This window comes from Giraffa tippelskirchi, chromosome 11, assembly GCF_054371585.1.
Source record: "Giraffa tippelskirchi isolate mGirTip1 chromosome 11, T2T-mGirTip1v1.2.pri, whole genome shotgun sequence".
In the NCBI taxonomy this organism is placed as follows: domain Eukaryota; kingdom Metazoa; phylum Chordata; class Mammalia; order Artiodactyla; family Giraffidae; genus Giraffa; species Giraffa tippelskirchi.
The window spans coordinates 9361630-9389143 of record NC_137285.1 but is presented as its reverse complement, the minus strand read 5'-3'; the positions used below and the strand labels follow the sequence as shown (position 1 = coordinate 9389143).

Genomic DNA, 27514 nt, shown 5'->3' with positions numbered 1-27514 from the left:
AGAGGAGAGTGAAAAATTTGGCTTAAAATTCAGCATTCAGAAAGCTAAGATCGTGGCATCCGGTCCCATACTTCATGGGAAATAGATGGGGAAACAGTGGAAACAATGACAGACTTTATTATATTCTTGGGCTCCAAAATCACTGCAGATGGTGATTGCAGCCATGAAATTAAAAGATGCTTACTCCTTGGAAGGAAAGTTATGACCAACCTAGACAGCATAATAAAAAGCAGAGACATTACTTTGCCAACAAAGGTCCGTCTAGTCTGTTCAGTTCAGTTCAGTCTCTCAGTCATGTCTGACTCTTAGCGACCCCATCCGTCTAGTCAAAGCTATAGTTTTTCCAGTAGTCATGTATAGATGTGACAGTAGGACTGTAAAGAAAGCTGAGTGCCAAAGAATTGATGATTTTGAACTGTGGTATTGGAGAAGACTCTTGGACTTGGATTGCAAGGACTCTCCTTGGACTGCAAGGAGATCCAACCAGTCCATCCTAAAGGAGATCAGTCCTGAGTGTTCATTGGAAGGACTGATGTTGAAGCTGAAACTCCAATACTTTGGCCACCTGATGCAAAGAGCTGACTCATTTGAAAAGCCCCTGATGCTGGGAAGGGTTGAAGGCTGGAGGAGAAGGGGACGACAGAGGATGAGATGGTTGGATGGCATCATTGACTCAATGGATTTGAGTTTGAGTAAACTCCGGAAATTGGTGGTGGACAGGGAGGCCTGGCGTGCTGCAGTCCATGGGGTCGCAAAGAGTCAGACACGAGTGAGCAACTTAACGGGAGTGAGCAACTGAACGGAAGTGAACTGAGCAGAGCCTGGGAATCAGAGCAGATCAGCTCCACGCCTCTGTGTGTCCAGGACACATGTTCAGGGACAAGAGGTGGGAATTTAGCCCCTGCTGAGTGAGATCTTGAAACATGGGTTCCAATCAAACATAGGAGGCTTTCATTGTTATTTTACTTATTTTTTTTTAATGATTTTTGGCATGCCTCAAGGCATGTAGTTCCCCAAGTAGGGACTGATCCCATGTCCCCTGCATTGGAAGTATTGAGTCTTAACCACTGGACTGCCAGGGAAGTCCAAACATAGGTGACTTTGAAAGTCCAGAACTGCCAAGGATAGCAGGCAAAGAAACACTTTGCCACTGACCCAGGGGAAGGTGGGCACTCACCTCTCTGTGCAAATCTCCAGCTGGGAAAAATATTGTAAGTGACTTCAGGATCAAAGGGTTGAGTCCCCCCCACCTGGGCTCTGCGAGGAGCAGGAGGTCTGCAGACACAGGTGGGACTGGTGACCCTGGTCCTCCCGGATCACGCTCAACATTCTAAGACCTGCACAGGAGAAATGGGCAGAGATCTGGAATGCACCTTGTCCCCTAAAAGTCATTTTTCTTTCTAATTCCCCGGCCAAACTTTGCCCCTCAATTAAAAGAAAATTAGAATGCTTTAAGGGCTTCCCTGGTAGCTCAGCTGGTAAAGAATCCACCCACATGCAGGAGACCCCAGTTTGATTCCTGGGTTGGGAAGATTCCCTGGAGAAGTGATAGGCTACCCACTCCAGTATTCTTGGGCTTTTCTGGTGGCTCAGAGAGTAAGGAATCCCCGTGCAATGCGGGAGACCGGTGTTTGATTCCTGGATTGGGAAGATCCCCTGGAGGAGGGCATGGCAACCCACTCCAGTACTCCTGCCTGGAGAATCTCATGGACAGAATGACCTGGGGGGCTACAGTCCATGGGGTTGCAAAGACTCGGACACAACTGAGTGAGTAAGCACACAACACAGCACAATGCTTTAATAATAAAACCATAAATGTATGGCCTCAGTCTATTCCAGTGAGAAAAGATCACAGAACATACTGCCTTTGAAAATAGCACACAAATTGCATTTGTTTTCTTTATTTACAAAATTGGGAAGTAAAAAGAAATGCAAGTAACTTAGAATCTTAACTCCTTAACAAACCCCCGAGGTAGCACTGCATTGAATTTCTTTCACATTCTTGTGTTTTGTTTGAATTTTATTTGTATGTAGAAAGTTGGCAGAACCTCAGCCCGAGAAAGAAACGGTGTCATGAGGTGACCCAGGCCATTCCACGGGGCTCCACAGAGGCTGAGGCGGCCCCCAGGGTTTGGGCAAATCCCAGCCAGGTATGAATCCTGCAGGGTCCCCTACTTGATGTCAGGGTGACCACTTACCCACAGGGAGCTGCCTGCTTGTATGAGCAGGAACCTTGGTGCCTCTGTGCACCTTACCCTTTTCCAAGGAGGCCTGAAACGGGGGGTGGGGGGTGGGGGCGTCAAGGGCATGTCACACTGTCACCACACTAATCAGTTGAGGAGCTCCCTATTCACCTTGAGAAGGTCGGGAGGACAGAACGTTGAACCAGACCAGGGACGCTTTCCACAAAGAACACAACGCGACCTGCCCCTCCCAGAGTCATGCATATGGTGGCCCTGCAGGCACATAGGGCCCCCTCTTCGGGGCCTGGGAAGAACGGGGTATCCATTCCCTGGGACATGCAGTCAGTTCACCCTTCACTCGCTGGCACTGGTGGGAACCATCACTCATCTCCCCTGCACGGTCACGTGCTGTGGTGGCCACCCCAGGGCGCTCCTCTGGGGGTTTGGGGGTTTTCATGATGTGCACTTATTTGCCTTCTGCGGTTCCTCCTACCCTCTCTAACACTCACATTTCCTCTTCTTGTTCTTTTTCATCTCCTTTTACTTTTCTTGCTTCATTCTCTTGAATCCAGGACAAGAGGATTTCCGGAATTAGATTCTTGATGGAATAAACTTTTTCTAAAAAAAATTGTGCAATCTCTAGAGCTGAAAGGCAGAAAACAGCTGTGCGTGTCCAGAGCCATCCAGTGCAGGAGAACCCCCATAGGAGGGGTACCCAGTTTTTCTGATGCCCAGCCCACCTCTATGCTGGCCGCTCAGGATTGCTCAGCACGACTCAGTTGTGCAGACTGGGTGTCAGGCATCAGGACGATGATAGGAAAGCCAGGGAGGGAGGAGGGCTGGAGAGAAATTTTTCTAGACCTGGAAGATCTCTGGACCTCAAGTGTCTGGACAAGATCAAGTTCTTTAGGATGAAAATCATAAGAAGGAACGGAGAAGAGCAATGAAGAGGTGTCTACCGGTAGAATATAAACAGAATTAAAAAAGAGAGAGACTTAAGTAGCAAATTAATTATAGGCAGATTGCTGTTCTCCAAATCTCAGTCCTCAGAATCTGTAACACAGGCTTCTGCGTGCACAAGGGCAGTGATGGTGATGGAGTGGCCTTGGGGGAAGAAAGCACAGAGTTAGGGTAGGGGTTCCTTAAGCCCCTGTTGCCCCCTCTAACATTTCCACCCTTGGGAGCGCCCTTAACCCAGGGGTAAACCTGAGGCTTCCCAGGTAACTCAGAGGTTAAGAATCTGCCTACCAATGCAATAGACTCTGGATTGATCCTTGGGTTGGGAAGATCCCCTGGAGGAGGGCATGGCAACCCACTCCAGTACTCTTGCCTGGATAATCCCATGGACAGAAGAGCCTCGATATATAGTCCAGTTCAGTTCAGCCGCTCAGTCACGTCCAACTCTTTGCAACCCCATGGACTGTAGCATGCTATATAGTCCATGAGGTCACAAAAGATTTGGACACCATTGAGCAACAGAGCACATGATCAGCACACGTAGACCTGAGGATGTGGAGGTGCTGCCACGAGACCTGAATGTGCAGAGGGAGAGTGTCTGCTGCTCCCCCAGTGCCTGGGGTGCACACGAGGGACTGTGCCTCCAAGTTCCAGTGTTTGTGAGGGAGCCGTGTCCCACCACCTGCCTTGTAAATCAACACCAAACCCCAACCCCAGGACGCTAGCACTCATTTCCTGAAAGATGCCAACCAAAGGCTTTGGGGTTTGGCACTGTCAGAATCAGGAAACAGCAGGTCTTGGGGGGAAAGATAAACTTTCAATACGAAAGCGAGAAAACCAAGGTCCCCAAAGCAAGAGACATGACAGCTCTTATTCTTTTAAAATTTTTTTTAAAATTTTCTTGGCTATGCAGCATGGCGTGTGGGATCTTAGTTCTCTGACCAGGGATCAAACCTGTACCCCTTGCATTGGAAGTGCAGAGTCTTAACCACTGGACCGCAGGGAAGTCCCAGTGAGCTCTTAAGTCATAAAATCATAAAAGGACACACATTTCCTTTTTCTCTCTCATTTTACACCCTTCCTCCTCTGTCTCTAAAGCAACAGGTATAGCCCAACTGCTCCCAGGATCCTTCTCCCCAGGAATCCTACCTGAGCGGTTCCCTACCTGGGGAGTCTTCGTCCTCACTACTTGAGTCATATCTTCGGTCAACAATCCAATCTTTAGAGACACAAACATGAGCAACAGACTTAATAGAGTGGTTCACTCCTTTCTTCTACTGCAGCTGGGGCCATGCTGAGCCCCGTCCCCCCCACCCCTGCCCCACTCCTTCCTCTGAGGTCCCAGACCTTCCCCAGGCTCCCTGGAGCCAGAGCGCTCCACCCAGACGTTGATCACAGTTGCAAATCCTCAAATGAGAGAGGGGATCTCCCTGTAATTTCTCACTTCCCCATTTCCACCATATCTTTCTGGCTCTAGCCTCCAAAGGGATAAGCCTTAAATTCCAACTGCTATGGACACATTCAGACGCAGTCTGTTCACTTGTCCTCTCTCAGATTCCTCCAGAACTGAGAGGGACATGAGGGTTCCCCTTGGGGCTCCTGCAACATAAAGGAACTCTGCCCCCGAGCCCCACAGATGAGGGAGGTTTAATGCTGAGACCGCCTGTATTCCAACTGTTTAGGGAAGAAGGGAAGGAGCAGGAGTGAAGCATCCTTGGGGGAAATATCCATTTAGTACTAAAATATCTGAGGGAGAAAGGGCTGGGGTTACTGCATGTCAGGTCCAGAGAGCATCCCACACAAAGAGGCCCAGGAACATAACTGATGCCAAACTCATAGGAGAAGTTGAGCTTCTCCCAGGCAGTAGGGGTGTGGGAGAAACTGCACAGGCTCTGGATGGAAGAGTCTGGACGGCCTCACCCAGTTCTGCACCCACAGTCTGTGCGACTCTCCGTAATTCATCCACCTTCCCTAGTTTCTGTTTTCTCTCATGAGAAATTAGGACAGGGATGACTTCTTTTCATTTATCATCCTGTCAAACTGAATATAAAAGGTTGGATGGAGGAGAAAATTATTAACAGAAGTTGTCGTTGACCCAATCACAGTGCTTCTTGGAACCATGTGGACATTTGCCAAGCTGGTGACGAGAATTTTCCACTGAGCTTCCTGAGGTCTACCTGCCATACAATGAACTACAGACATTTTAAGCGTGTGGTTTGATACATTTTAAATGCATTTCATCATATGAAACAGTAGCAGTGGGATCTTTCTCATTTAGAACTTGACACTAGGGATTTCCCTGGTGGTCCACTGGCTAAGCCTCTGAGCTCCCACTGTGGGGTCTGGGGTTCAATCCCTAGTCAGGGAACTAGATCCCATGTGCTGCAACTAAGACCTGGTGCAGTCAAATAAATAAATAAAGACATTAAAGAAAAGAAGTTGACACTGGCAGTTGTGTTGTTGGAAGCAACATCAACCTAGGGAAGTACACACACACACACATACGGGGTCACCACTTAGAGGCAATCTAAATTTAAAAAATTTTAAAAATTGAACACCCAATGCAGCCAAAAACAAATAAATAAAATTTAAAGGCAACGAAACTGCTTGTTGAGAAATAGCCATGGGGGTGTCCCTGGTGACTCAGTGCTAAAGGATCCACCTGCCCACCCAGGAGACACGGGTTGGATCCCTGATCCAGGAAGATCCCACCTGCCTCAGAGCGACTAAGCCCTCGAGCCACAACTACTGAGCCCGGGAGCTGAAACTTACTGAGCCCACGTGCCACAACTACTGAAGCCCGAGAAGAGAAGAGAGCCTGTGTTCCACAACAAGAGAAGCCACTGCCTTGAGAAGCCTGCGCACAGCGACCAGAGAGTAGCCCCCGCTTGCTGCAACTAGCAAAAAGCCTACATGCTGCAATGAAGACCCAGTGCAGCCACAAATAAATAAGTATTTAGAAAAGAAAAACGGCCATGGTTCTTTGCCCAGGAAGTCAGCTTCTCTCACCCCATCCTCAGCCCCCGTTCCCGGCAGGAATTCAGAATCAGGGAGGCTCTCCAGATGAAAGCCTGCAAACAACAGCCCACCTTTCTCATTATCTGCATTCTCCCCTCCCCCCTGCCAGTGAAGCAAATGAGTAATTCCAGGGTACATACCATTTTCAGTTGCTCCTGAGGTCACCTGCAATGACAGAAGAGAAAACACTATGGGTATCAGATCATGCTGTGTACTGTCAATGTGGGTCTTTGGTCCTATGGGTGACTTTAGAAAAATAGGTGGGAAACTGTCCAGTCAAAGGTCCCAAAAGATAGTGTAGAAGACAACACTGGTGAAAAAGGGACAAGCTTTGCCTGCACCATGGATCTTTCTGTACTGGTCCGCTCATCGCAAAATTCTTACTCCACTGAGGAAACATTTCTGACGAGGAAAGTTCCCTGCATGATGTCTAAACCCATGCTGCCTGTGCAGCGGCCCAGGGCACCCTCATGGCTCAGATGGTAAAGAATCTGCCCACAGTCCTGGAGACCCGGGTTCCATCCCTGAGTTGGGAAGATCCCCTGGAGAATGGAATGGCCACTCACTCCAGTATTCTTGCCTGGAGAATCCCATGGACGGAGGAGCCTGGTGGGCCACCGTCCACGGGGTCGCAAAGGAGTCAGACACGACTGACCAACTAACACCTTCCCTTTCTATTCTGGAATCAGGGGTCATAGGTGAGAGACTCAACGCTCCCGATTAAGGAAATTGTAAATCCCACCTCTACTTGGATTTTCCTACGTGAATTCAAATGAATTAGAAGAGAAAGAAAAAAAAAACAAAAAAAGCAGCACTCTTATCTCAGACAATGATGGGTGAACTTGGACTTCCCTGGTGGTCCAGTGGGAAAGAATCCACCTGCCAATACAGGGGACATGGGTTTGATCCCCGATCTGGGAAGATCCTGCATGCCCAGAAGCAGCTAAGCCCGTGCGCCTCAGCTACTGAGCCTGTGCGCCCTAGAGCCTGAGCTCTGCAACAAGAGAAGCCACCATCATGGGATGCCTGCACACTGCAGTGAAGAGTAGCCCCTGCTCGCCACACCTAGAGAAAGCCCGTGCGCAGCAACCAAGACTTGGTGCAGCCAAATTTTAAATTAATTAATGAATTAGAAAATGGTTGAGCTTACCTTGGTGTTAGACGGGCTTTCTTCCTCTGCCCTGTCCGTGGGCAGCTCCTCCACCAGGCCCTCAGGGGGAGCTGGAAGGACACAGAGCAACTGTCAGTCTTTGGTGACGCAGCTCAGGAATCACTCAGAGAGGTCTGCTTGATGTGGACCCCGGGCGAGAGTCTATGGCAGCGATCGGTTAACAAGCAAGCACTGAGAGTTAGGGGCCGCCCTCCTTGGTGGGTGAAGAAAGGCAAAGGAGAGCAACAGGAAAGAAATGAGAAGCAGGGTGTTCAGGCTAACAACAAAGCCAAATCCTGGGTTCTTATCTATCACTGTTCTGGGGAATGAAGCTCACGTGAGTTATAGAGCTTGTGATCATAATATTATTGGATACACTAAAATATCTCCCTGATTCTTTTTCTTTTTTACCAAAACGAAGTCTTAACAATTTTTAAAAATTTTATTTATTTTTTTGGCTGCCCTGGGTCTTTATTACTGCACAAGGGCTTTCCCTCTAGTTGTGGCAAGAGGGGGCTACTCCCTAATTTCGGTGTGGGGGCTTCTCATTGCAGTGGCTTCTCTTGTTGTGGAGCACAGGCTGTAAGCACATGGGCTCAGTAGTTGCGGCTTGAGGGCTCTAGAGCTCAGGCTCAGCAGTTGTGGACCACGGGCTTAGTTGCCCCGTGACATGTGGGACCTTCCCAGATCAGGGATGGAACCCGTGTCCCCTGCATTGGCAGGTAGATTCTTTACCACTGAGTCACCAGGGAAGCCCTCTCCCTGATTCGTATATGGTTGGGGCCAGAGGCTGAGGAGTGACCCCAGCACCGGTAGATGTCAACCTGCATTGTCTACACAGGGTCTCAGATTGTGGACTGACCAGGAACGTGTGACTTCTGATGGGCATTCACGCTCACGTCGGTGCCAAAGTCGGCTTTAAAGGCACCTATAGCTGCCTTGGCTTCCCTGGTGGTTCAGATGGTAAAGAATCTGCCCACCGTGTGGGAGACCCAGGTTCGTTTGGGAAGATCCCTGGAGAAGGGAATGGCAAACACTCCAGTATTCTTGCCTGAAGATTTCTGTGGACAGAGGAGCCTGGCAGGCTGCAGTCCACGGGGTCACAAAGAGTCAGACACGACTGAGTGACTGTACTTTCACTTTCATAGCTGCGCTGGGTTCTGGGACCACCGAGGCCCCTTCTGATGATAGGCAGTGTCTGTGGCCTCCATGCACCGATGCCCAGACCGTCTTGCCCTAAGACGAATGACCCCATGGTTGAGTGATAAGTGAAAGTCAGTGGTTTAGCGCCTCGGCCACGCACTTGGATTCACATGTTGCCTCTTCCACATGGGAGCCCCTGAGCATGGGTCAGTCATCTCTGCGCCTCTGTTTCTCTCTCTGAGGAGTGGGGATAGTGGGCCATTGCCCAGGCACAGTGGGGAGGGTTGAACGAGATAATGTACATTAAGTGTTCCGTGCTGATGGCACTTTTTGAGAAACATGACGCTGGCAATTGTGATGTGCAAGTGGGACGTATCTATGGGGGAAACGTAGTTTTAAAAAATGTATTTATTTGGCTTCTCTGGGTCTTAGTTGTGGCATACCGGGGATCAAACCTGGGTTCACTGCATTGGGAGCACGGAGTCTTAGCCACTGGATTACCAGGGAAGTCCCGGGAAACATGTATTTTTAACTTACACATTGCCCACACATTCACAATCACTTCACACAGATCCTCCCCCCACACACACCTCTAAAGCTCCATGTACGCAGACCCACACCCCTTCAAGGGAACACAGCTGTTCCCAGGGGCTGCAGACCTAGGCCATAGTGTTTTCCTTGGGGATTTGGTCCTTATCCCATGCTCCCAGTCCTCATCCCAGCAGGAAACTGGAAACAAGGTAACTTCCCAGACCTAAGACCAGCAAGAAAGCCCCGCCTCCCTTTTCCTCATTGAGTGAGTAATTCTAAAACACATACCGTTTTCATTGGTTCTTGAGACCACCTGCAGATACAAATAGAAAAGAAGATACTATGAGGGTAAGATCAGGCTTTTTTTTTTTTTTAGGAGTTTGAATTTCCTTTCCTCGCCTGCACACGTCTTTTTTTCTCTTGGTGAATCTAGAAAACCAAATGGGAAACAGCAGTTGACTCAGGGCACCCAAAAGCAAAAGGGGCCAAACCTACTCACGCCAAAGGCACCGACTGGTTTTTCCTATAGAACGTGTCCCTAAAGTCCATTTTGGTTGCCAATCACAGAATCCTTGTCTAAGGAGGAGAGGAGAAATGCCTGCTGCTGGAAACGCTTGCTACAGTAGGACAGATGCTGCCATTTTTGAATGCCCTCTTTTTATTTTTATTGATATGTATTTGGCTGCACTGGCTCTTAGTTGCAGCACTCGGGATCTTTTGTCACAGTGCACTGGACTCTAGTTGTGGCACACAGGCTTAGTTGCTCTGCGGTGTGTAGGATCTTAGTTCCCCAACCAGGGATTGACCCTGCAGCCCCTGCATCGAAAGGCAGATTCTTAACCACTGGACCACCAGGGAGGTCCCTTGAATGCCCCTTTGAATCAGGTGTCAGTTGGTAAGAGATCTGTGAGGGGCATTCTCCCCATCACGGAAACTGTGTAAACCATCAATAATCTTCACTGTCAGATTTTCACGGGTGAACTCAATTGAACATGAAATAAAAGAACAAAGCAACATATTCATCTCAGACAAAGACAAGCGACCTTACCTTGGCATTAGATAGGGTTTCTTCCTCTGCTCTGTCATGAGGGAGCTCCTCCAAGAGGTCCTCAGAGGAGTCTGGCAGGCAAGGATGGGGGGACACAGAGTGACTGTCAGTCATTGGTGATGTTGCTCAGGAATTACTCGGTGAGGTTTTTGTTGCCTTGGACAAGGAGATAGGCTGCATGGATGTGGTGGGTAAAACAAGCATGGACTCAGCTGCTGCTGGGCCATCTGCCTTGGTGGACAAGGGAAGGCAAAGGAGAGGAGCCAAAAAGAAGTGAGAGACCAGAGCCCTTGGCTTTTCAGCTGAGGCAACCTATATCATTGTGAGATATTCAATCTACAAATGGTACTAAACTCCAAGTTATGATTCAATGACAGAGTCCCATTACTCATCCTGCCCATTTTGAAGTCCAGCTAAATTGCTATTTTTTTTTTATGTGGACTGTTTTTAAAGTCTGTTTGAAGCCTATTGAATTTGTTACAATATTGCTTTTGTTTTACATTTTGTTTTTATTTGGCTGCCAGGCATGCCGGATCTTAGCTCCTAGAGCAGGGATGGAACTCACACCTCCTGCATTGGAAGGCGAAGTCTCAACCTCTGCACTCCCAGGGAAGTGCCCACTGCTCTATTTTTAACATCTGCCAAAACCACGCCTGCCTCCATGAATTCACATAGGCTTCTACCACATTGAGCATCTGTTGTTTAGAATTTTGCAGGTGATTACAAGCACACTTTTATTGGGGGACCTGATTGAATTCCAGGCAAAATAATCTATTTTATTCATTCGACTAACATTTCATCATAAATATAATCAATTATAGAAGTTTTGAAAATACTGATATCCTACTATTTAACCACGACTGGACTTCTCTGGTGGTCCAGTGGATAAGACTCCGTGCTCCCAAAGCAGGGGGTCCAGGTTCGATCCCTGGTCAGGGAACTAGATCCCACATGCCACAACTAAGAGCTGGCATAGCCGAATGAAACATAAAACAACCCCTCCCCCCAAAAACTTGTCCTAAATACTAACATCCATTAATTTAAGAAAATAACCTGACTGCACTGTTTCACGGAGAGACCTACTTCTGCTAATATTCAGCCATCAGCTAATATTCAAATATTAATATCCAGATATTGTTGACTATTACATGTAAACAAACCTGAGTAGCAATACACCTTTACTTTTCTGGTCATAGCACAAATAACTTGGCAAATTTAAAATTTCATACATGGAAAAAAAAAAGAATATGGCTTAATATTTATATAGCTTTCTCTTACACACAGTATACTAAATAAACTTCTCTCATTGTTCTGCAGTCTATTTAAAGACTGAATTTCCAAAGTACCTTTAATTGACTGGTTTGTAGGGTGCACCTTGGGGTGTGGCAGGATGCCCACTTTTCTGACCCCCTGCTGGGGGTGAGGTGAGTATCTTCCTAACTGAGGATCAAGTTTCCTTTTTGTCTCCATCAGGCCAGGTCTGGGGAAATGCATACATAACAAAGAGAGGTGTTGACATCTTGCTGGCAGAAGAGCAGGGGAAAGTCAGTGATAACTTATTCACAGTTTAAACCTTTGATCCCTTTATCTGACCAGCTGCCTAGCAGAGCCTCCTGAATCAAAGTTGGGCCTTAAGAAGATCTTGGAGTTTGGAGTGCACCTAAAACACTCAAGGGACAGATTATGTGGGCAAATACCGTTAATTTTTTCTTTTGGCCTCACCATGTGGCATGTGGGATCTTAGGCCCCTGACCAGGGATCCAACCCACGCCCCTGCATTGAAAGCACAGAGTCCTAACCACTGGACCGCCATGGAAGTCCACCAGATACCTTTATTTAGATGAGGCAATATAGGAAGGCAGCACAATATAAACTGAGAGCATGGGCACTGGTTCAAATCTCTCTCGAAGCACCATGAACCTAGGAAGATGATGGACTGACCTCTCCCCATGGTTCTCTGCACTGTTCTTAAATAGAACCTATAGTATCGTGGTATGAGGCTTAAAATGGTTAAATACAAGGAAAGATTAAGAAAGAGTACTTTAGAATTCCTCTTTAAGTGCTTGCTCAATAAATATCCAGAAGAAAAAGCTAGAAACTGGGTAGGCTTGCCTCCAGAGAGAGGACTTGGATGGCTATAGGACAGGGAAGGGTGGATGTTTACTTTTCAGCCTGTACATGGGAAGGGTGTTTTTGAGGCTCGCGGAGAAAATATCTTAATGTTTCCCATGACTCCCCATGTCAGCCCTGTGGAGGGGGCAGTGCAGGGGCTGTAGCCCACATCATGTTGTTGTTGTTTAGTCGTTAAGCTGTGTCTGACTCTTTGCAACCCCATGGGCAGTAGCCTGCCAGTTCTCTCTGTCCATGGGATTTCCCAGGCAAGAATACTGGTGTGGGTTGCTAGTTCACAGCATTGAAATTTAGAGATTTTAAGTGCCTCGTCCAGAGTCACACGATGCACAATGGAACTGAGACAGGAATGTACTTGGTTCCTTGAGGACAGAGATCCCTGAATCCCTAAGACTTCCTGATGATGCCCTACCCACGAACCAAGGGTTCCTCTCCTCTTTTTCAAAATACGCTGCCCCAGGGTTTCTGCGGGGAGAGAGTCGATATCCTGGAGGAGGTCTTGAGCCAAAAGAATGGCTCAAACCCTGACCCAGCCCCCCACCTCTAGGATTTAATCCCCGATCCCAAATATGACAGATTCCCCCAAATGAAGCCCCTCTGAAGAACCAGGGGAAGTACAACCATGTCTTCATCCTCCCCCAGCGTCTTCACACTGTCAGCCGTCTCACGCTGAGCCTTCCCGATGACCAGGTGACCACCTGCGTGACCAGCGGTCTGTTTGACCCCTAAGCTGGCTCAGAACTTAGGACATTCCAAACCAACTGTCACAGGATGGCTTTGCCCAGATTTAACTTCCCTTCAATGGACCAGCCTTGGATGAGCAAGGAGTTCATACAAATTTAACTGGGAAAGTAGCCATCTAGGCTGGTACACTGGGAATTTAATGACTTGAGTCTGTGATCCTCAATGTCTTACTGACTTAAAAATTTTTTTTTACTTTATTCATTTATTTTTGTCCGTGCTGGGTCTCCATTGCTGCACCGGCTTTTCTCTAGTTGTGGTGAGGGGGCTCCTCATTGCAGTGGCTTCTCTTGTTGTGCAACACAGGCTCTAGGGCAGGCGGGCTTCAGTAGTTGTGACATGTGGGCTCTAGGGCACAGGCCCAGTAGTTGTGGTGAATGGGCTTAGTTGCTCCAAGGCATGTGGGATACTCCCAGATCAGGGATCGAACCCCTGTCTTCTGCATTGGCAGGTGAATTCTTTGCTATTGAGCCACCAGGGAAGCCCCTCACTGACTACTAATGTGAGCCATTGTCTGAGCAGCCTGGGCTGGGGAGGGACTGAGGAGGGGCCCCAGCTGCTCAGGCTCTGAGGGCTCACCCTCCCTGTTCATCCTTGCTCACCAGAATCCAGGCCCTGCAGATTTCTCCTCCATCCCTAGACCCTGTAGAAGCAGAGGACAGACTCCCATCTCCTCCTCCGAGAGGGACCTCTCCATAGCCCCACCCTAGAAACCCCACCCCAGGACTATCCCTGAGGAGGACCCAGGCCCTTATAACTTCTGTCACCAAATGTTTATTTCACTAACCCCAATGGTTTTGTCCCTTCTCTCCAATCAAGTAAGTGAGCGTAAGCGAGCATGCTCAGTCATACCAGACTCTGCAACCCTATGGATTGTAGCCCGCCAGGCTCCTCTGTCCATGGGACTCTCCAGGCAAGAATACTGGAGTGGGTTGCCATTTCCTTCTCCAGGGGATCTTCCTGACCCAGAGATAGAACTGGTCTCTTCTGCGTGTCCTGCATTGGCAGGTGGATTCTTTACCACTGCACCACCACTCTCCAAGGCAGCCTCCAAACAGCCAGTGATCCTGATGGAAAATCCTGCCATGAAATCCCAGTTTCTTTCTAAAAAATCTCTGAATCTGTGGGACTTCCCTGGCCATCCATTGGTTAAAACTCCGTGCTCCCAGTTTCAGGGGGCACACGTTTGATCTATGGTGAGGCCACATTCAGCAGCCAAAAAGTGAAAAACAAACAACCCAAACTCTGAATCTAGACTGCCAATGATCAGTATTGGGTTTTGGCATCACCATTCAGAAGAGTTTGGCCAGTGATTGCCCTTTTCCTGTAATGTGTATTGTGAAGATTGTATCAAAACTGATGAAAACAGAGTGGGTGTGGTCCCCCTAAATCTGTTCTCTGGAGGAGTGTGTTGAAGATTGGCATTATTTCTGTCTTAAATATTTGTAAGGATTCAGGGAGGAAACACCAGGGCCAGAAGTTCGCTTTGTGAGAAACATATTCTTGGTATTTGTTTTTCATCTCATGACTGCTTTACATATTATAGAGTACATAGATATTAAGCATACGGCTTGATGACTTCTTGTATAGATAAATGTGTGTGTGAAAAGTGAAAGTGAAAGTCGCTCAGTCTTGTCTTAACTCTTTGTGATCCCATGTACTATATAGTCCATGGAATTCCCTAGGCTAGAATACTCGAGTTGGTAGCCTTTCCCTTCTCTAGGGGATCTTCCCAACCCAGGGGTGGAACCCAGGTCTCCCCCATTGCAGGCAGATTCTTTACTAGCTGAGCCACAAAAGAAGCCCAAGAACACTGGAGTGGGTAGCCTATTCCTTCTCCAGCGGATCTTCCCAACTCAGGAATTGAACCGGGGTCTCCTGCGTTGCAGGCGGATTTTTTAGCAACTGAGCTATCAGGGAAGCCCCAGCGTGTGTATGGCCAACATCCAAATCAATATACAGAACTTCTGAAACACATAGACAGCATGATTTTTCACCATTTTCCAGTCAGTAACCCCCCAATAGGAACCCACTGTTCTGACTATGATCACCGTATTTTAGATCTCTCTGCTTTCAACATCAAATAAATGGAAACACAAGTATGAACTCCTTTGTGTCTGGCTAAATATTATGTCTGAATAGTATTTGAATTCATTGAGGTTGTTATGAGAAGCAAGAGTTTATTTTGAATTGCTGGCTCAGTATATAACATTGTACAAATAAGCAAAATAAGTTTACCTCCTCTGTGTCTTACGCACTATAACCCGCGTCATTTCCCACGGTGGTTACTCAGAACGATTCTGCAATGAATGATTTTGTATAGGCCTCCAGGTAAACATAAGCATGTCTCCTTTATGTAGCTAAGGGAGAGAAGTTAGTCCAAAGATAAATAAATAAAAACATATTGCATAAGTCCACTTACATGAACTGCCCAGATCAGGCAAGTCTATAGACATGGAACATAGATTAGTAGTGTACTGGAGGTAGGAGGGAGAGGAGAAGGTTTGTTTCCTGTTGATTGAAAGTAAGTGTTTAGTGACAGGTTCCAAATGGTTTACTAGTTGTAGGAGTTAGTTCCTGAGTCTTAACACAAACTTTTAAAGACCACTTATGCAAAAGAGAAGATTCTTTTATACAGACCACCCCCACCCCACCAGGGACATTGTTCTGGGAAGTAGAATTGTAACTAGTGTCATCAAACAAAAAAAAGCGGTGATTTTCAAAGTGCTCGAAGTAGATGTACTCAAACTGATGGACAGTAAAATTTGCCAAGTTGATGGTTTTAAAATTAGAATGTCGATGAAGCTAAATTTCACCCTGTCCCAGGACACAGGAGCATAAACATGTTTCTGTTTGAGAAAAATGAAAAATGCAAACTTGATTAACAACAAAAAGGGACAGATGGTACAGAAGACAGCTGCTTCCCTGCAGTAAATGTAGGTGAAAATATACATTTGCAGCTGTACTTTAAATATAATATATAACTTTCTTGGAAGCCAGTCTCTTATCATTATTTGGCACTCCATGTTTTTTTCTTTTTTTAACCTCACTGAGTGGCATATGGGATCTTAGTTCCCTGGCCAGGGATTGCACCTGGGCCCCCTGCATTGGGGGTGCAGAGTCTTAACCATTGGACCACCAGGAAAGTCTCTTGACACTGGACTTCTGCTGGGATTTTTTGAAAATGTAATCCCAAGTGCCCAAGTAAGAAAAAAAATGGTCTAAAAGAATGTGAGGGTCATGTGTGGATTTTCTGTTTCAGGTCAACATGTGCTGAAATGAATTAAGGACAGAAGAGGGAGGAGGTGAGAGTAAAGCTGGCTGGGTCCTACTTCAGCTGAAAGGACAGGTCAACAACTGAGACAGACCTACCCTTTGCTAAAAATAGTTGGATAAAATATTTCTTTTTCAACTCAGAATAAGTGCAGGTCTACCACGTAGGGACCCTTTGGGGTGAAAATCACAGCCACCTGACTCGCCAAATAAACTAAAGAAAAAAGTTAAAGAAGAAGACTTCCTTGGTAGTCCAGTGATTAAGATTGTGTTTCCAAAGCAGGGGGTGTGGGTTCGATCCCTGGTCATGGAACTGAGATTCCATGGTGCAACCAGAAAATAAAAATTTTTTAAAAAGAAAGAAATTTATCAGCTTAAGTGACTGCAAAGTCTAGCCTAGGTGTCTGGAACTATATGCTAATGTCATCTGACTTCATTTCCATCTCTGCAGTTGTCTCAGACCTCCTTTCTTTTGCGTTGGTTTTGTCAACTGAAAAAAAAAAAATATCCACAACCTGAAAGTTGAGAGTTATGTTTCATTCAGTGGGAATATTTAGGACTTAAGCCCTGGAGACAGCATCTCAAGTAACCCTGAGAGAACTGCTCTGAGGAGGTGAGGGAAGAGTCAGGTTACATAGCAGTTTTACAATAAAGGGCAGGTAGTCTGAACATCAAGAGATTATTATTAATTAAAGAAAACCAGATATCCCAAGTTAAGGAATTCTGTGTTTTTCTATGTATGGGAAGATGGAAGAGCCTGGATCACGGAAATCATTCCTTTCATTTGCATGTCAGCTATCCTGGGCCAGTATACTGTGTTCTTCACACGCCCGGCTCCCTGGGGGTTCACCATCGGGAGGGGCCAATGGCTGTCAGATCGCAGGTATTCTTCTCTCCTCACCCCAGTGCCCTTGGGGCTCACGAACTCACGCTGGAGGGCTACAGTCGCTCATGACTGTGACATCCTTATTTACTGATATGGCAGGAAACATTCGATTTCTGTTTCATCTTCTAACCAAATGGTAAAAGATTCCGAACTATACCTGAGACAAGGTGTAGCTCTGCCACTTACTCTGTGCAGCGTTGGGCCAAACACTTAACTAAGCTCTTTCCTCATTTATTCAGCCAACATTCATAGAACATAATTTGCTATCCTTCCAGACTCTGGGACAACAGTGAGCAATGACAAATCTCTGCCCCTACAGACCTTACATCCTAGGAGGGTGGCAGGTACTCAGAGCCAACTAAAAATTGTCACATGCCTTCTGTGTTTACATGGATGAATTCTTGAGCCACTGAAGTCAGTGACTTTCAACACATCTGAAAAGAGTTCAGGGCAGAGATCAGGAATGAGGCACTTTATGTTCTGGGAAAACTGGTCTTCAAATAGGTAAATATTTTTTTAGGAGACTTTATGAGCCCAAATCCTTGAACCTTCTCAAATCTAGAAAAGCACTAAAGTCATTAAGAGATATCAGCTCCTTCTGACTAGCAGTAAACCTCTGCCAAAATGTGTGCCTGACTGCACGGATCTCTCTTTGTTAAAGTCTTATAACTGAACTGGACCCTGTGTGGCCTTCCCAGGACAGGCCTTCTCCATATCCTCTGCTTTATCTCCTCTCTAAAGTACCTAGATAATAGGATTTGATGCACACTTCCGGGATTATTTTACGGATGTGAAAACCCCCCACCAAATGGAAAATGTTAACTTCTTGATGACCATGAGCACACAGCCCCAGGCCTCCTAGAGACCAAGGACTGATAAGATTAACCCCTGTAACACTACCCTGTTGCCGCACTATCAGCCAGTCAGAGAACTGTGCATGAGCTGATCACATACCCTGTGACCCCCTCTCCCCCTCACCTCAAGATGGCTTTTAAAAATGCTTTGCTGAAACTCTTGGAGGTAGTGAGGGGCTTTTTAGGGTATAAGACATGTGTCTCCTTAAAAAGCCCTGCAGTAAACCTTTCTCTGCTCCAAACTCTGACGTTTGGGTTTGGCCTCACTGTGTAAAGCAAAGAAGAACTAAAGAGCCTCTTGATGAAAGTGAAAGAGGAGAGTGAAAAAGTTGGCTTAAAGCTCAACATTCAGAAAACTAAGATCATGGCATCTGGTCCCATCACTTCATGGCAGATAGATGGGGAAACAGTAGAAACAGTGGCTGACTTTACTTTGGGGGGCTCCAAAATCACTGCAGATGGTGATTGCAGCCATGAAATTAAAAGACGCTTACTCCTTGGAAGGAAGGTTATGACCAATCTAGATAGAATATTTAAAAGCAGAGACATTACTTTGCCAACAAGGGTCTGTCTAGTCAAGGCTATGGTTTCTCCAGTAGTCATGTATGGATGTAAGAGTTGGACGGTGAAGAAAGCTGAGTGCAGAAGAATTGATGCTTTTGAACTGTGGTGTTGGAGAAGACTCTTGAGAGTCCCTTGGACTGCAAGAAGATCCAACCAGTCTATCCTAAAGGAGCTCAGTCCTGGGTGTTCATTGGAAGGACTGATGTTGAAGCTGAAACTCCAATACTTTGGCCACCTGATGCGACGAGCTGACTCATTGGAAAAGACCCTGATGCTGAGAAGGATTGGGGGCAAGAGGAGAAGGGGACGACAGAGGATGAGATGGCTGGATGGCATCACCAACTCGATGGACATGGGTTTGGGTAGACTCCGGGAGTTGGTGATGGACAGGGAGGCCTGGCGTGCTGCGATTCATGGGGTTGCAAAGAGTCAGACACGACTGAGCAACTGAACTGAACTGTGTCCTTGGGCACACGAGCTTGCACTGACAATCCCATATATACCGACCTGCCCTCTACCACTTCTGAGCCGTTTCTTCAGAGTTATCTAAGAGGCTGTTTCCTGGGATATAGTTCTTATTTTGCCCCCAAATAAAACTTAACTCACAACTGTAACATTGTGCACTTTTTTAGTCAAAATAAGAAAATGTAGGTTAAATGTATAGGGTAAAAGGGAAAGGGTTATGAGGGGATGAGAGCGGTTAAAGAGTAGGGAGTGTATATACAGAAGGAGTGGGAAGGTTAGCATTTTAGAAAACCATGTCCAGGTAAAAACTCTCTGAGAAGGTGGCATTTGTAAAATAGGAATAGTGTCTTTTCTTTTTTAGGCCTGTGGTGAAGATTTAATAAGAAAATACATGGATTCGTAAAAAACCTTCCAGAGGTCCAAAATGGATCTAAGAAACCTCTATGCATGCAAGGGGGCCCACCTGGAACTCAAAAGAAGGGGGAACGTTGGTCAGGACGGAACTGTGATGGAGGTGGACATTGCCTTGACGGAACGGTGATCCCCTGAAAATTGGGCCGGGTGGAAACGTTGGTCCTAGAGGAACGTGGATCCGCGAGGAACCTTACTAAGGGCTGAACTCTGGCGGGGACGTACAGTTACCCTGGCAACGACGCTCTCCCGATGCGATAGAAGATAGTACGCGGGAGGTGGCGGGACGGAGCTTCCGGCGGAAGTGGCTGGCCTTCCGCGGATTGTCAGGGAAGATGCTGCGTGCAGTGAGGCAGTGGGTTTGCCTCGGACTGTGCAGCCTCCTGCTGGGACAGGCGGAGGCCCCGAGCCCCGTGGAGCCGCCAGAGCGGAGCCGGCCGTATGCGGTGCTGCGTGGGCAGAACCTGGGTGAGTGGCCGCGGGCCGGCGGGCGGCGGGCGGCGGGCGGCGGGCGGCGGGTTCGGGTCTGCGCTTTCGCCGCTCTGGCAGCCGGAGCCTGGTACGCGCGGTGTGGACGGTGGGGGCCGTGTGAGGGCAGCGGGTGCTGGTGCAAGCCCTCTCCGAAGGCCTGGGGCTCAGCGGAAGGCTTGGTCCACTGTGGGCTTGATAGGTGCGGGTTCCGTGAATGCCCTGGATAACCCAGGTCACACTCTGGGTCCCCTCCTCTGTGACTGTGTGCGCCCGAGCTAGGCAACACGGCGCATAATATACCTCAACCCCTCTGCTTTCCTAACGGGACTGGTAGTCATAGTCCATAATGATCATTGACATTTGTTGAGCATTTCCTATGTACCGTGTTGTACTAGGCACGTTATATACATGATTTTATTTGAGCCTCACAGTAACTTAACGAGAAAGGTACGGTTTCTCGGCCCTGTTTACAGATAAGGGAAGTGAAACTCAAAGAGGTGAAGTTATTGGCCCAAGGTTACACAGCTAGCCAGGTGGACAGACTTCCCTGGCAGTCCAGTAGTTAAAACTTTGCCCTTCCACTGCAAAGGGCACGATTTCCAAAAGTAAATAAATAAAGGAAGTGATGGAGGCCAGTAGGAGAACCTTAGTTTTCTGGGGCTTGAAACATCGTTTTGGGAGGATGTCATCAATATGCACACACACATATGTACATATAGGAGTACCTGGCTTTGGAACGGGCCCTGGAGCTCAAAGCTTGGCAAACTTCAAAAAGTCTTTTGCGCTGAACTTCATTGGTAGGTCTTTATATCTACAGCGCTGCCACGTGGTACTGTTTCTGGATTACCTTGACTCTCCATGAGTTCATTGTCATGTATCGACCACTTACTTTGTACCCAAGTACTTTGTACTTGCTCCGTGGTTTCCATACATCATCCTGCTTAATCCTTTAGAACCGGATTCTCATCCTGGGTGCTACTGACATGTTGGACCAGATGATTCTGTTTGAGGGGCAAGGGCAGTGGAGGGGGGGTGGACATACTATTCTGAGCACATGCTGTCTGAGCACTCTGAGATATTTAGCAGCATCCCCAGCCTTCACCAACTAGATGCCAGGAGGACACCACACTCCCAGTTCAGAGAATCAGAATGTCTCCTGACACTTGCCAAATGTCCACTGTAGGCAAAATCCCCATGGTTGAGGATCCACTGCTGTTCTGTAGAACAGTACTATTCAAGGCATGGTGGCAGAGCCCTGTGAAGTCTGCAGACTGTTATCTGCAAAGAGATGTCATAGAGCACTTGAGATTATTTAGAAATTTAACAGTGTGACATCGTTGCAACATCCAGGGAACTCAAAACCACTTCTAGGTCTCTAAATGGGAATGCTTTCTAGGTAGTGGGAGCTGCTAGTTAGTCATGCACAGTAGGGCTAGGTAGTGGCACTGGGACAGACAAGTTACAAAAACTAGTCCTTTACCACAGATTGTTTGAGAAACACTCCCCTGGACAGTTCTATGCAGTGGGAATTTTTATCTCCATTTATACAGAAGAGGAAACAGACAGAGAGATTGTGTAACTTCTGTAAAGTCACGTAGCCTGTAAGTGTAGATGGGAACCCAGACAGTCTAAACCCCAAACCAGGTGTTCTTGAGCGCTGTGCCGTGCTGCCTGTCTTGGTGATAATAACGGCTTTCATTTATCATGTGCTTATTATCTGTCCGGCACTATTAAGTGCTTTTCATATAAAATATAAAAAATTTTTTGAGATCTAAAATGCAATTTATTTGAGTAGGACACAATTGACAGTAAAAAAAAATCATGATGTGGAGGTGCTTTTAAATTTTCTAGTATTTTGATTGGTTGACAAACAAATACACAGAAGTATTCCAAATAAGAGTTGGAACTGCCAGGAATATTGTAGGAAAAATGTTCATATTCAGTGGAAAGCTGGACCAGATGTCCTTTGAGACCTTTCCAAGGCTAAGATTTTAGCATTCTTTTAGAATATGTTGGCCACTTTTAATATTCTATTTAAAACAATAGATTCCATGTGACTGTGTTAACTGAAGCCAAAAAACAAATAAACAAAAAAGAGCAGTATTAGAATAGTTCCAAAACAGTACAAAAACATTTCACTTGAAACTCGCTGTTTAAATGACAGTCATCTTTAGGCCTCGGGAAACTCACTCTTGTGAGATGAGTTTCATTTGCCCCATGTTACAGGGTAGAAACAAGGCTTGAAAAGGGGAAGTGACCATAAGGAAGGCCCTAAGTAGCCTTAAGGGCTTCCCAGGTGGCTCAGTGGTAAAGAATCCACCTGCCAGTGCAAGAGACGTGGGTTTGATCCCTGGGTCAGGAAGATCCTCTTGGGATGGAAATGCTAACCCACCCCAGTATTCTTCCCTGGGAAATGCCATGGAAAGATGAATCTGGCCGACTGCAGTCCATGGAGTCGCAGAAGAGTCAGGCACGACTTAGCAACTAAACAATGCCACCACCAAGTAGTCTTAAAGTTCTCCCAGGTGCTGCCATTCAGGTGACTTAAGGGGGGGGGAAACGTAACGCTGACGGGTGGCACATTTATTAAGGCCCCAGAGGCTAGCCATCCCAGCAGATTACCGCGAACCTGACAACTCGGCGTTTAAGCTCTTCTTCTTTTTGTTTTTTAAAAAGAACACTTACATTCTCCAATTCTAGTCCCCTGCATTCCTGCTGGGAGGTTTGGTTTTGTTTAGAGGCTTTCCAAAATCGGGGGGAAAAAAATTGGTTTAAATGGAATAAGACAACTTTAGGTCCAGTTATAGACAGAGCCTTAGAAACTCATGGAATTCAGAACTTTGAAAATGAGTACAGGTGTTTAGGTAATGAGTGCTATTTGGAGATAGGTTTTGTTTAACAGAGACCCTTAAACTTCCCTCTGGCCTCTTGCAGTTTTGACCCACCGTATTTGTCACCTTCTTCATCCTTCCTCCCTCCCTCTCCAGTAAAAGGTGATCTCTCTATATGGCCAGTTTTTAAATAATAACTCGGTTCAGTGAGTGTGTGGGTGGGGTAGATAGTTCAGTTCAGTGGCTCAGTCGTGTCCAGCTGTTTGTGACCCCATGAACCACAGCACGCCAGGCCTCCGTGTCCATCACCAACTCCCGGAGCCTACCCAAACCCATGTCATTGAGTCAGTGAAGCCATCCAGCCATCTCATCCTCTGTCGTCCCCTTCTCCTCCTGCCCTCAATCTTTCCCAGCATCAGGGTCTTTTCAAATGAGTCAGCTCTTCGAATGAGGTGGCCAAAGTATTGGAGTTTCAGCTTCAACATCAGTCCCTCTAATGAACATCCAGGACTGATCTCCTCTAGGATGCACTGGTTGGATCTCCTTGCAGTCCAAGGGACTCTCGAGAGTCTTCTCCAATACCACAGTTCAAAAGCATCAATTCCTCAGCGCTCAGCCCTCTTTATTATAGTCCAACTCTCACGTCCATACATGACTACTGGAAAAACCATAGCCTTGACTAGACAGACCTTTGTTGGCAAAGTAATGTCTCTGCTTTTGAATATGCTGTCTAGGTTGGTCATAACTTTCCTTCCAAGGAGTAAGCGTCTTTTAATTTCATGGCTGCAATCACCATCTGCAGTGATTTTGGAGCCCAGAAAAATAAAGTCAGCCACTGTTTCCCCATCTATCTGCCATGAAGTGATGGGACCAGATGCCATGATCTTAGTTTTCTGAAAGTTAAGCTTTAAGCCAACTTTTTCACTCTCCTCTTTCACTTTCATCAAGAGGCTCTTTAGTTCTTCTTCACTTTCTCCCATAAGGGTGGTATCGTCTGCATATCTGAGGTTATTGATATTTCTCCCAGCAATCTTGATTCCAGCTTGTGCTTCCTCCAGCCCAGCGTTTCTCATGATGTACTCTGCATATAAGTTAAATAAGCAGGGTGACAATATACAGCTTTGATGTACTCCTTTTCCATTTGGAACCAGTCTGTTGTTCCATGTCGAGTTCTAACTGTTGCTTCCTGACCTGCATACAGGTTTCTTAAGAGGCAGGTAAGGTGGTCTGGTATTCCCATCTCTTTCAGAATTTTCCACAGTTTGTTGTGATCTGCACAGTCAAAGACTTTGGCATAGTCAATAAAGCAGAAATAGATGTTTTTCTGGAACTCTCTTGCTTTTTCAATGATGCAGCGGATGCTGGCAATTTGATCTTTGGTTCCTCTGCCTTTTCTAAAACCAGCTTGAACATCTGGAAGTTCAACTTGGGTCAAATCTTGCTGGTTTTTTCATAGGAACAGCAACCAGCCTGGAGACCAAGCATGGTTAAGCCCCAGGTAGAACCCAGGTTACTTAGCAACACATACACGTACATTTACTTGTTAAGGTAACTTCATTTTGAGCTCCCTCCGAGGTTTCTGGGATAGACACACAAAGAGGGCTGCTCATCACTTCCGGCAGGTTGGTAGTTAGGTTAAATCCCACGTTCTTATATCTAGTCTTGCATTGGGGGCAGCTAACAACAGTAGGTTCCATTTCTCACCTAAGCAACTTAGAAATTTTTGATGTGAAATTCACTCTCAGTAACATAATAGATTTATGAAGTTGTTTCATTGCTTCTTTGACCAGAAAGCCCTTGTCAAGATGCCCCAAGAGACTGAAACACGTTCTTCTTATTGACTCTCCAATCTTTATGAATGGCTTTAAAAACATAGCTGGGCTCCCTGCTTCTGTTCTTGTCCTCCTGTAATGGGATGGTTCTCCATGCAGCAGCCAGAGGATCTTTTTTCTAACTAAATCAGATCATGTCCCTCTTTGCCCATAATCCTCTCTTTAAGCTTCCTGGTCTACAAGGCCCTGCGTGAGCTGGCTCCACGCTTCCTCCCTGGCTTCATTCCCCGCCTTTCTTCCTTCACTCCTTCCTCCCAGCCACTCTGGCCTCCTTCCTGTTCCTTGGCTTTCTGGCTTGTTCTGGTCTAAGGGGCTTTCATTTGCGGATCCTCTGGCCGGCAGATCTTCACACCTCTTCCATTAAGGCCCCAGCTTGTGTGTTCCCTCACCACTGGCTTCCTCCATCACCCCTCCCCCATCACCCTCACATTCCCATTTTCCTCGCAGCACTTAAAGCTACATTCTCTCCCCACGTGCACAGAGACAGCCCCGGAGAGGTCTGTCGTGGCTGGTTCCCCCACACCGGGCACAGTGCCTGGAACCGAGTGACATTGGGCGGACAACTTGAACTTGAGCTGCCCTCGGGCAGTAACCTGTTTTCCTTTTGCAGTGTTGATGGGAACCATCTTCAGCCTCCTGCTGGTGACCGTGATCCTCATGGCGTTCTGCGTCTACAAGCCCATTCGGCGCCGGTGACAGCCGAGCAAGCAAGTCCTTCCATGAGCATCTGGGGACAGAATAAGTTGTGTTGCACACGGGTCAGTGGAGAAGCTGGAAGCAGAACTTTACTGCTTGGAAAGGATCTTTGGTCTGGACAGTTGGTAAATTCTAAACAACTTAGAAAAAACATCTAGCCATTGTCTTATCCTAACGCTGAAAGGCAAGCATTGGGCCACCGAGCCTGCTTCTCAGTGTTTCTTCTTCTGTTTGACTGTGCTTGTTAAAAGTAAGACCTGAAGCTCCAGGTTCAGCGTAAAGATAGAGTGCTCACGAGAAAGAAAACATAACTTTGTGAGTGGTGAAAAAATCACCCTGGATAAGAAAAGTTGTTCATGTTTGAGACTGTTAAGAGAAGGAAGACTTGACCTGTAGACATTCCCTACTTCAAAATCATTTGGTCACAATGGGATGAGAATAACAAATGTTTTTAATTATCCAGAGTTGGCCTCCATGCCCGGTTTGCAAAGCAGTGTCAGCTGTGGGGAATGTAGGCGGTACCTCCCCACCCCCCGCCCCGCCCCACTCCTCATGCTGCATGGAGTTCTGTGCTCAGATGCCTCCCCGAAGTCGGGGTCACCAGGTAGGCCTCTGACCATGGGCACCCTTGGGCTGGGAGGCTCTGGAGGTGGCCGGAAGCATAGCAGTTGGCCCGTCGCAAACACGTTGACTTCCTTGTCCTGCACTTAAGTCTGCCCAGCCCATGGCCTGGAAGCCAGGGCAGCTTTTCTGACTCTCAGCAGGCGCTCTTTTCTGCCCTGGGTGGGAGGGCTCAGGGGCGCAGCAGATGTGCGTATTCATTGTCAAGGCCAAGGGGCGAGTAGGTGTGTGTTTACACAGTTTAATTTCAACTTTGAAAATGCTGCTATTCATTTGCACTGTTGGTGAACTGGAACATCCGCCCATGGAAATGATACTTTCATTCTTAACAGTATTTATTTTAAGGGTGCTAGGCTTATCTGTGTTACTAAATTAAAATGCTTGTTTTGTGCTCCATTCTAGCACAGCACTGATTTTTTTTTTTTTAAACAACCTGAACTAAATGTGAAATAACTGAAGTGAGATACTGTAACTGACTTAACGATTTTGTGTGTAACCCCAGCACTGAGCCGCTGACATGTTCACTGTCCTGTGCTTCTGAGCAAAATGTCCACTAAAACTAAAGTAAAATCTTACGTGCTGTTTTATCCTAGTCATTATTTCACAAGCATTTAAAATGCAGGTGTGTGTGTGTGTATGTGTTGGAATCTGATTTAATCTCTTAAGGAGACACTGTGAAGCAGAGCTCTAAGCTACTCAGAAAACTGAGCCCTAAGCAAGCTCTTAGGCTGGGTCGGGGCCAGAAGACCTGGATTCTTCTTCCGGCTCCAGTTACAAACAGGCTTAACTTCTCTTGAGCCTCAGTTTTCTTATCTATAAAACAGTGATATACACACTTTATCTTTCTTTATTCTAGTGAGGATCAGATGATGTGAAAACTAACACAAATGGAAGTGGGGTCACCACCGCTGGCCTGTGAGTGCAGGGCGGAGTGGCAGGGATTCTGAGGGGCTCTGGCAGGACAGAGGCACATCACAGGAGCCCACATCCCCGCCTCATCTGGGATGCCATGTTTTGTTATCTGCCTAAACTCTTATTGCCATTTTTAGAGTTTTAAAAGGAAACAGTAAAAACTTGTCAGGCTCATAAACCTTGTGCCCTGCCATTTGCTCAGTAATCACCAGCAAGGTAAACCAATCATGTTCGGTTTTTTGAAACAAACTTGCCATAGTCATTCTACATACACATCAAAAACCCAGCCTGTAACTTCATCCCAGTGTTACCATCTGTTGGGTATGAGAGAGAGTAGTAAAGGTGAAAGAAAATAATCAATTCTGGGAGCAAGAGAGAAATAAACTGAAAATTTTTACGCCCAGCTCTTTCAAGTGGAACTATTCTCCTGGCCTTCCTCTTCAGGGGGGCAGGGGGCAGGGGTCAAACCCTAGGCTCCCTGAGCTTAACTGCACTCAGGTTACTTGCGATGCCCTCAGCAAACACATTAGACTAATATACACCAAGGTGGGTTATTTTAGCAAGCACTGATCTTAACGTTCTTTAAAGTGGACACTAAGAAGTTTGCAGGTTGTTGCTTGAGATTATAGGGGCTTGGAGTCTTATTAGTGGATTACACTTTTTTCCCTTGCAGGATCTCAATCTTAAATCCACACTCATTTCTAGACATGGGTCTCAGTTCAGTTCAGTTGCTCAGTTGTGTCCAACTCTGAGACCCCATGGACTGCAGCACACCAGCCCTGTCCATCACCAACTCC

At 46.8% G+C, this 27514-nt stretch overlaps 2 protein-coding genes across 8 annotated transcripts; one reads left to right on the top strand and one right to left on the bottom strand.

Moving 5' to 3' along the window:
* Positions 1-1768: 1768 nt before the first annotated feature.
* On the bottom strand, positions 1769-20093 carry LOC145527855 (uncharacterized). 7 transcript variants are annotated; one of them, XR_014069957.1, is made up of 10 exons: positions 19407-20093; positions 15140-15261; positions 11377-11510; positions 10031-10101; positions 9271-9295; positions 7309-7379; positions 6299-6323; positions 4306-4359; positions 2693-3287; positions 2003-2271 (listed from the first exon to the last, which is right to left on the bottom strand). XR_014069957.1 is itself a non-coding variant. In XM_081546164.1 (9 exons), exons 2-9 carry the CDS (start codon positions 15172-15174, stop codon positions 3223-3225), a joined length of 480 nt encoding a protein of 159 aa, XP_081402290.1. In that variant the 5' UTR covers positions 15175-15261; positions 19407-20093; the 3' UTR covers positions 1769-3222. The 7 variants fall into 7 exon arrangements, 5 of the variants coding, with proteins under 5 accessions (XP_081402290.1, XP_081402292.1, XP_081402293.1 ...); XM_081546164.1 differs by having other exon boundaries at positions 1769-3287; XR_014069958.1 differs by lacking the exons at positions 15140-15261; positions 19407-20093 and adding an exon at positions 12782-12919 and having other exon boundaries at positions 1867-2271.
* Positions 19665-26390, top strand: C11H12orf76 (chromosome 11 C12orf76 homolog). Its single transcript, XM_081546170.1, has 2 exons — positions 19665-19822; positions 25099-26390. The coding sequence occupies exons 1-2, from the start codon at positions 19690-19692 to the stop codon at positions 25182-25184; spliced, it is 219 nt and encodes a 72-aa protein (XP_081402296.1). The 5' UTR covers positions 19665-19689; the 3' UTR covers positions 25185-26390.
* Positions 26391-27514: the final 1124 nt, after the last annotated feature.

Bases quoted from the DNA above. Each gene is read 5' to 3' on its own strand.
- LOC145527855 (XM_081546164.1), bottom strand. From the start codon at position 15,174: ATGACGCGGGTTATAGTGCGTAAGACACAGAGGAG. The intron at 11,511-15,139 runs GTAAACTTATTT...GCATTTCCCCAG, and splicing joins GTGCGTAAGACACAGAGGAG to ACCTGGCCTGATGGAGACAA. The intron at 7,380-9,270 runs GTATGTGTTTTA...GTGTCCTTCCAG, and splicing joins CTCAAGAACCAATGAAAACG to CTCCCCCTGAGGGCCTGGTG.
- C11H12orf76 (XM_081546170.1), top strand. From the start codon at position 19,690: ATGCTGCGTGCAGTGAGGCAGTGGGTTTGCCTCGGACTGTGCAGCCTC. The intron at 19,823-25,098 runs GTGAGTGGCCGC...TTCCTTTTGCAG, and splicing joins GCTGCGTGGGCAGAACCTGG to TGTTGATGGGAACCATCTTC.